The 9,387-nt window shown below is 40.4% G+C and overlaps 2 protein-coding genes across 3 annotated transcripts in view; both read left to right on the top strand.

Moving 5' to 3' along the window:
• Positions 1–1,289, top strand: part of MS4A7 (membrane-spanning 4-domains, subfamily A, member 7) — a 15,861-nt gene extending 14,572 nt beyond the window's left edge. For both annotated transcript variants that reach the window (XM_011963527.1, XM_011963529.1), the window contains one exon: positions 1,074–1,289. In XM_011963527.1, the coding sequence (XP_011818917.1) occupies positions 1,074–1,148 (75 nt within the window). In that variant the 3' untranslated portion in view covers positions 1,149–1,289. The remainder of the gene's footprint in view (positions 1–1,073) is intronic.
• A 1,960-nt stretch (positions 1,290–3,249) lies between these two features.
• The window catches only part of MS4A14 (membrane-spanning 4-domains, subfamily A, member 14), a 21,753-nt gene continuing 15,615 nt past the window's right edge, over positions 3,250–9,387 (top strand). The window contains 3 exon segments of the mRNA XM_011963526.1: positions 3,250–4,009; positions 5,137–5,265; positions 7,669–7,719. Of these exon segments, the coding sequence (XP_011818916.1) occupies positions 3,872–4,009; positions 5,137–5,265; positions 7,669–7,719 (318 nt within the window). The 5' untranslated portion in view covers positions 3,250–3,871.

Raw genomic sequence — 9,387 nt, forward strand, 5'->3', positions numbered from 1 at the left:
CCCAGGAGGTGGAGGTTGCAGTGAGCTGAGATCCCACCACTGTACTGCAGCCTGGGTGACAGAGTGAGACTCAGCCTCAAAAAAAAAGAAAAAAAAGTTTAAATAAATGGGCTCCTTCCTGAGGACACTCTGGTCATCTGGGATCAGTTGGTGTCTACTGGGAAGTAGACCAGTTAGAGAACTGCTTAATATGAAGCTAATTAGCTTTAGAAATCACATAGCGCAACCCCTCATGAAAGAACCAAGGCTTGGATAAAATTACACAGAAAATGAATGATGCAGACTATTGGGCTGAAAATGAGAATGTGTATCCCCTCACTTTTATTATGAACACAGCCACCCGCCTCCCGAGAGTCTCCCTAGCCAAGTTTCCTTGTTAATGTAATGAGACTTTTAGAACGTCTCTGTCCTGTTTATGCTTCCTTGTGCTCTTCCTTACATCCCCTTAGCTCTTGATGTTATAATTTTAAAATATTTTCAGGCCGGGCGCGGTGGCTCAAGCCTGTAATCCCAGCACTTTGGGAGGCCGAGACGGGTGGATCACGAGGTCAGGAGATCGAGACCATCCTGGTCTACACGGTGAAACCCCGTCTCTACTAAAAAATACAAAAAACTAGCCGGGCGAGATGGCGGGCGCCTGTAGTCCCAGCTACTCGGGAGGCTGAGGCAGGAGAATGGCGTAAACCTGGGAGGCGGAGCTTGCAGTGAGCCGAGATCGCGCCACTGCACTCCAGCCTGGGCGACAGAGCGAGACTCCGTCTCAAAAAAATAAAATAAAATAAAATAAAATAAAATATTTTCATTTCCCCTAAAGGCTACAACAAAAAAAAAAGGAAGTGCTTATAGAATTTGGATGAAGTATAATTTAACTATGATCCTATTTAAACATAGTAAAATAATTAGCAGACTGGAGGACGGCATTATTTTTAACTAATATTGCTGCAATTACATATTATGGCAAAGCTGGAAGAACTAGTACTACACAAAACTTGGGGAAAATGTATTATGAGTTTTTTTTTTTTAGTCTCCAAAATCAAAAGTTTAAAAATTCTAACCAATTATATATTTTCTAGAGTTCATTTTCCTTGACCCAGTCACAAGATCATATCCAACAGGTCAAAAAGAGTTCTTCACGGTCTTGGATATAAGCAACTCTTGGCCTCAGAGGAAGGAAAAGCAACCCAACGCTCATGGTCAAGTGTGATTAGGCTTTCCTGAAATCTCAGCCATTTTTAGATACGGTGAAATAAACTTAAAAAAAAAAAAAAAAACTTTTGTTTAGTGTTTGTTTACTATGATTCGTCATTTACATGAGTCATTTACTATGAGTTGTAATTTCTCTTGAAAATAATTTCCTCAAAGCCCAAGCCAGTAAAATGTTATTAGCCAGTCTTCCAAAATGGTCATCAACTTTATAAACTGCTTTGGGTAAACTGAGCAGAAGGTGATATAAAGAAGGGAAAATGTGCACTCACACTAGTATGAATTTGGTAAGTCGTGTGACTCTGCAGGCTGTTTCTGTATTATTTTCACACTCATATTGCTTAAATATTACATATTAGGGATTGTAAGAACACTTTAATTAAAAATGAAAGACTATATATAATTAAACTACTCTGCTCCGGCCACTCTCTGAGAAACAGATCTGCTGGGCCCTTTTTCATGAGCCATTAGGTGGAAGGCAGCAAAGAGATCTTCTCAAGTGCTCAGGATTACCTCTGAACACACAGCAAGCATGTCCCTGCCTCCCATGAATCGTATCTCTGCAAACCTGTGGCACCAACCAGTGGTGCTCATTTTATTGTTTTAAAACGGCCTTCTTGGCCTGGCACAGTGGCTCATGCCTGTAATCCCAGCACTTTGGGAGGCCGAGGTGGGCAGATCACCTGAGGTCAGGAGTTCGAGACCAGCCTGGTCAACAAGGTGAAACCCCATCTCTATGAAAAATACAAAAAATTAGTCGGGCACGGCGGTGCGTGCCTGTAGTTCCAGCTACCCGAGAGGCTGAGGCAGAAGAATCGCTTGAACCTGGGAGGCAGAGGTTGCAGTGAGCAGAGACTATACCATTGCACTCCAGCCTGGCCTACAAGAACAAAACTCCATCTCAAAATAAATAAAATAAATAAATAAAAATAAAAATGGACTATATATAGTCTTTGAATTCATTTATTTTAAATAAATAAAATAAATATTTAGTCGGCACATAAACTATGTTCTTTTCTATTATTTCAGGGAAGGAGTCAATGAAGGCATCTTAGTCTTCTTAACAAGTTACAGATAATCTGTCTCTGAGCGGCATGTTTTCTCTTTCTAACTTGGAGCCAAATATTGCTCACACTGAAAATGATAATGTCTGTTTGTTTGTTTGGGTATTACCTCTATTTTGATCTATAGCACAATTTTGTAATTCAGATCATCATCCCTGCACTTTGTACAACATGCGCATATTCTTTCTTCCCAGTCATTGCTGCAATTATCTTGTCTGTTCTTTGTGTAATATGTTTTATGTGGGCTGCTGCATTAAACTCAATTTCTTGGGCAATTATGGAAATTCCAGTGTGGCTGCAGTTTAACTTTGCATTCTCTATGCATACAAGGTTTCCTAAATAAACTTGAAGAGTAGCATAGTTTAAAAAATATATATCTTATAACTTTCTACAACAAAGAATTATTGAGTCCAAATCCCATCAGTGCTAATTTTGAGACACCCTGCTATCCATGGTCCCTACAAACCAGGAAGTAAGTTATTATGTGTATACATTGGTTTCAGTTTTATGAAACAATTTGCCTTCATGATCTCATAGTTAAAATTGTAACACATTTAGGAATAAAAAGGATCAATATGGGAAGCAAAATTTCTAACGGCAGTTTCTGTTGTTTTAATTAGTATTTGTGTAGTTCCAACCAGGAAGGATTTGACTATCATAGTTTTACTTTATGAAAGCTAAAATATTATCTATTATAAAGGGGCAACTCCATCTGGTCCTATAGCATCTTTACTACTGATTTTTTTTTAATTTGAAAATGCAAAGAATTGTTCAATGTTCTTAAATGTTCTCACTACAGAAAAAGAAAAAAGATAACTACGTGAGATGACGGATATGTTAATTAGCTGGATTGTGGTAATCATTTTGGAATGTCGATGTATATCAAAACATGTAGCACACCCTAAATATATATAATTTTTGTCAAATATACCTCAATAAAGATGGAAAAAAATCGAGATTCAAAGTTAACTACTGATTTTTATAATACAGAGGAATATAGTTAAACAGTAAGTTAGAAACTTCATCAAGTAAAAGTGAGAAACTCCTTTTGAAGGAGGGCAGAATCATAGTTGAGTTTAAAAAACATAGATTTTGGAGACAGGGCAAGTTGAGTTTACCCCTTCCCCATCCCGTATGCCTTTGGGTGACATAACCTTGCTGTTCCTCAGTCTCAGCATTGTATAACTGTTAAGAGAATAAATGTTCGTGCATGTCAGCACAAACAAAACACCTTCTGCACAGTTCCTGGAACATAAGAAATATTCCATAAGTTTTAGTTCCTTTATAACTCATGAACATATGTGTAAAGACTTGTTTTGTATATACCATCTTATTCTGTGTTTACCATATGTTTGTAAGCAAATTGACAAGAGAGTAAGTCTTCTGGATACAGTACTTTTCACCAGGAAGATGGGGGGCTGGGCATGCTCTAGAATTCTAAAACTCTGTGACTCAACTGTGATTCTGAGGTTCTACTGCTGAGTAGAGTCATCACTAAGGGCTCATCTCTAAAGGCTCCATGTGACTCTGGTGGAGAGGTAGACCATGATCTGGGCAGCAATGTTTGCTCACTCTTTCTTTTACTAGAGTTCTGCCATTGAATCATGGAGTCACCATCCCAGGACAAAAGGCCAACTCACGTCATCACTATAAAACCAAATGAAACTGTATGGACTGCATTTCCCTACAGACCTCATAGCTCTCTGCTGGATTTTCTGAAGGGAGAGCCAAGAGTCTTGGGGGTAAGTCCTCTCCAATCAATATATCTTCCCAAAGGGGAGGAAAGAAGCTCATTGATTCATGTATGTCTGCAGAGATACCTCTGTGCTATTATTTTCAGGGAGGGAGTTAATTCTACTTTTCCCCCTTCACATTTCATGAGAAATTAGTACTGATCTTTGAATCCCAGCAGAGGGGGAAGCAAGAAACTAGTATAACCTTTTAAAATATCTCATTGAGGAAGTGACTTCAGGGTGTGGTGGAACCTCCCTTGAAGCTAAGAAACCTTAAGTGCAGAGGTTTGACTTCCCCTTCGTGCTCTTGAACTGGGAGTGCTTCAAAATCCATATTTAAAGCTCCACAGTGAACCAAATGATAAGGCAAACAAAACGTTTTTCATCACAAATGCACCCCTGGAGAGCTGTATGCATAGCCTCCATCCTTTGTACAAACAGCAAAAATCGTTACTTGGGGTGCCATAGCCCAGAGATGTGGCCTGGGGACAAAATCTAGACTGCTAGAGAAGTTGCGCCCTGAGAACTACTGCTGTTATTCTTTTCCCTGAAGACTCCTGCAAGCTGATAGGCCCACTGGGCTATTCTCCTCCCTAGTCGGGTCCTTGGATGAATGGAAGGTGAAATGCAAGCTCATCCCAGGTTCTCCACTCATCAAACTTTTAAAACTTTTAGACAACTGGGAACAGCCCCAATTCCAAAAGCCTATACTGAATGCTGGAAAATGCGGGGGTGGGGGCTCTTAGGATAATAATAGGAAACAGGTGAGACAGAAGAAAAAAAAATGTAAAGGTGAATAGTTTGTAGTCCCTGTGCTCAAGAAGCTTATAATCTGGGGGTAGTCAGACACGTACTCAAACCTGTCTGATACAAGATTAATTGGTAATACCAGGGAGGAGAGAAAATAATAAAGAATAAAAGTGAAGGATTTGAAGTTGAAGGATCTAGGCAAGCAAAGTGGGAAGGAAACACATTGAACTGAGTCTCTTAACAATCTGAGAATGATTGACAAATGAGAGAGGAAGGCATTTGGATGGAGGGAAAAGTGTGCCATGGAGGCACACCCTGAGGGACCTGGGGTAGCCCACAGGGGCTTGGATACTTGTAACCTCATGTACCCATTTCTCTCCTCACAGGCTACCCAGATCCTGCTTGCTCTAATCATTGTGGGCCTTGGAACTATATTTGTACTTAATTACATCCGTTTCTCCCAAAGATTTCCCCTTGTTGTCCTCACGGGATATCCATTTTGGGGAGCACTTATTGTGAGTACTTCAGAAGCTTTGGAGAAGTTGCTATAAAGATAGATTTGAACTGCTTCATGTGCTAGGGTAATGAATTCCATAGATACGGCCCTCCAGGAGACCAAAAAAGGCAGTTCCCTTCATGGCAAAAGAAGCGACTCCATTTGGTCACTGCACTACCATCATCATTGTAATAACTACTCTCAGGTGCTTAAAAATTTCCAAAGCCTTTGTGTGTATAGTAAGACATTTGCTCCTCACTACTAACCTGGGAGACTAGATGCACAAATATCCTACTTTCTCCTTTGCAAATAAGGAAACTGAGCTCAAAAGTAGAGAATAACTAAACATATCTAGCTAGCATTCATGAAATCACAGACTCTGAAAGCTTTAAAAGAATTTTAAGATTATCATTGCTCATCCTCCTTCTTAGCCCCAGAGACAATTTTATGAGTGGCACTCATCTAGATAATCATATAGCCATAAATATTATACTTAGTACAGTGCTATTTCTATCCATTCCCCACAGCCTGGATTCCTAATTTTGTGCCATAAAAGTTAAGGACAGACTCATTAGAGCTTCTTCTACTGTAACACACACTCCTGAGAAGATAGCAATATTACCGTCTGTTTTAGTTGTTATATTCTGAGAATCTAGAATCATGCTTGAGGCATACTGTGCATGAACGAATGAATGAGTCCATCAATCAATCAATGAACAAATAGGTAAAATAATGAATAAATTAGGCCACTATCTCTGACTATTAAAAATCCAGTCTCTTTTGATAAACAGAAATATTCCATGCCTTTTCTATAATGTGCATTTTAGAAACAACCAGCAGTGTTTTCATTTTCCCAATATACAAAATGTAATATTCAATATGATTTTCAAACTGTACATGCCATACTGTAGAAAATCAAACAGACCAACCCCTCACTTTCATTTCACAACAGAATTGTCCCAGTGTGACTCTGTGTAATCTGCATGTGTGAGTTAAAATGAGGTTCTGGTCTGCTGCTTTTGAAAACTCTACTTTTCACTTAAAGGATATTTACTGAGCACATACCGTGTCTTCGATAGCATCCTAGGTGCTGAGAGTGAGAATACTGGAAAACAGCTCCTCTCTGAGAGAAGTGGTGAATTGTTCTTAGATTTAGACAGTTTGTCATCTAACTGGGAGACTAGACATGAAAAAGTCAAAAGTAACCCCAAATATTTGTTCCTACATTTGTGCCAAGTGCTCTAAGAGAAGAGTTCCAGGTGCCATGTGAAGGTTTAATAGAGGACTCATCTGACCACGGAGGTCAGGGAAGTGCTTTCTGCACAGCTGCTCACTAGGCAAAGTGGGAGAAAAGCATCCCTGGCAAAGATAAAGCATGAGCCAAGGGCTTGATGTGGGAAAGAGTAACCAAAAGAAGACCAACGAATCTATCGTGATGGCACAAAATGAGGCTATAAAGATAGGGTGTAACCAGGTTGTGCCAACACTTTAGTCATGTTAAGAACATGGAACTTCAATGTGAAAGCATGGGAAATCCACTGAAAATTTTTAAAGAGGATACAGACATTTGAAGACTTGTTGAAATATCATTGTGTTTTTCGAGTGAGAAATTAATTCAATTATAACAGTAAACTTAGGAGAATCCAATGAGAGGAGGCTGCAATCACGTGGATGAGGAAGGAGTTTCCCTGAACTAGCTTGGCGGCAATGCAGCTAGAGATGGAAAGCCTTGAGAGTGACTTGGAGGTAGAAGTGACAGGACTTGGCAATCCAATGTGGGGAGTGAAGTGGAGGGAGGTATCAAAGGTAACTTTCTGATCTCCGCAAGTCAGCTGCAGATCCTTGGACTCTAAGACCCAGATGTCCCCAAGGTCCAAGTCAGTTCCCACAGGGAAGGTTCCCATCCCCAGAACATTAAAAAAGTAAGGGGCTCCACATGGAGTGACAGAGTTCTCATTTTCCTGAGGTGGCACTAGGCTCTACGCTCATGGGAAATGAGGGACTCTGATAACTACACTAGATATCAGTCCCTGTATCAGCCTTTAGAGGGGTCTTCCTTGAGAAAGTCTCCCTTTACCTGCTCAGAACAGGCACAGTTCCTCCTCTTCTCTTCAAGACCCAGAGCTCAGGAATCTTTTTTTGGAGCCCCAGTTGGACCAAACATCTGGGTGGTGTCCTCTGGATCTTAGAGGAGCCTGCTTGTCCCAGTTGACCCTGGTGGAGAGTGCTTGTTCAGTGCTGAGTGAATTCAGCAGAGTTTCTTCCTACCCTACCTATGCCTACCTTCCCTACTCCCTGATGCTCAAGTGGAAAAATTGGATGGTCTTGGAGATTCACAGATATTTTGTGAATCCAAGAGAAATTATCTTGCAAGGTGGTCAAAACATCACCTGTTAACTTTTGTCTCTTGTCTTCTTAACAGTTTATTCTTACAGGATATTACACAGTAACCAATAAGAAGTCAAAAATTCTGGTAAGTCACTTAAACTACATAAATTTTAAAATCTATTGTTTTCTTTCATCTTTATGTATAAAGCCTTTAGTAAAGTTAACTGTCAGGAAAATCTGTATGCGTCAAAGTTGCAGTTCAGATCATCCCTGTTTGCCAGTGCCACTCTTTCCCCCATAGACTTCTTACACTGGTTCCCATTTCCCTGGTCAAGTAAACTAAAAGAATTGTTTATTGGAAACCATTCTGCATTCCTGTAATTCATTGTTTGTAATTAGGGGTAATTCCCTGCCCTGCACTCCCAGGACCCAGAAATATTGGACAACATCTGAAGACATTTTTGGTCATTACAAGTGGTGTTATTGGCAACAAGTGAGTAGAGGCCAGGGACATTTCTAAGCATCTAAAATGCACAGGGCAGCCTCCCCACAACACAAAAATTAGACAACAAAAAATACTTATAGTACCAAGGTTGAGAAACCTCACTCTAACCAAACCCAATCCTAAGATCTCAGTAATTCTTCCTCCCAATCCTAGCCCTATCTCCAATACCAACCGAGGCTTTTCTTTAGAGCCTGTCCAAGGTCTGGAAAAAAGAGTTTGGGCATCGATGCTGGATTGTTCTAGGATTGAACCAAGGCTACCACTCACTTCTGTGTTAACCTGAAGGGAAAACTACCTACTCCCAAGGGTTATTTTGAGGGTTTAATGAGATATTACTTATAAAAGGCATGATGATGCTTAAATGTTCATACTTCTTTCTAACCACTCTGATCTCGTTTAAGGTCCTGGGGATGTGGGCCTCTCTGAAAGTCAGTTTAACTCTGTTCTTATGGTCCTCTGCCAATTTCCTCTAGGGATAGTTACAAGCCATAGAGACATTCTGAGGGGAGGGGGAATAAATGTTTCCACCCCTGCTTATGGAAATACATGCAGACAATGCGGATGAAGCCCCAAATGGTGTTCTCCCTGTATTAACTTCCTTCCAGAGCTGAGAAATAGACTATGGGTAAGGAAAACCTACTCCTGACTCACTGAGAGCTAGGCAGATGGAGACAGGCAGGAATTATGGGGGCAGGATGCTGATCCAGGCATCAGAAGACCTGACTTTTCATCACAGCCCTTTCACAAACCGTGAAAGTGATTGCTCACAGTCACTTACTCCCTGAAGTCCATTTATCTGTAAAATGGGGATAACAACAAGTGTCCTTCCTACATCACAAAAGTATAATGAGAATCAGAAGAGACTAGGCTGGGCATGTTCTTTGTCAAGCCCAATACACATGAGGGATTGATTGTCTAGAGATCTTAGTCTGTAAAATGTCCTATGGGAGCCAAAATAGAGCCTTGAGAAAACAAGGGGGCTAAAGACCAAGAGATGGCCTATATATATGTTCCTGTGCATTTTTTCTGCCAAAGTGCCTATTTGCAATTAAAAACCTGGGACTGAGGTAAACATTAAGTCGTAAGTACACTTTCGAGGTTTGCCACATCAAGCCACAAACTGTTCCGGAAAGGACTGGCTGTGTAAATGCATCATTGTATTTTCCACCACAGTAGTCATAAGACAATCAATGAAGGTACAGCAAATACCTGATGAATGGAAAGGGGAAGCTTTCCTTTATTTTTCCTTTAAAAGAGTGATATCAGTCCTGGGAGTGGGTAGGAAGGAACAAATCGGATGATCCCTTT

Source organism: Colobus angolensis, unplaced genomic scaffold, assembly GCF_000951035.1.
Source record: "Colobus angolensis palliatus isolate OR3802 unplaced genomic scaffold, Cang.pa_1.0 Scaffold61, whole genome shotgun sequence".
NCBI lineage: Eukaryota > Metazoa > Chordata > Mammalia > Primates > Cercopithecidae > Colobus > Colobus angolensis.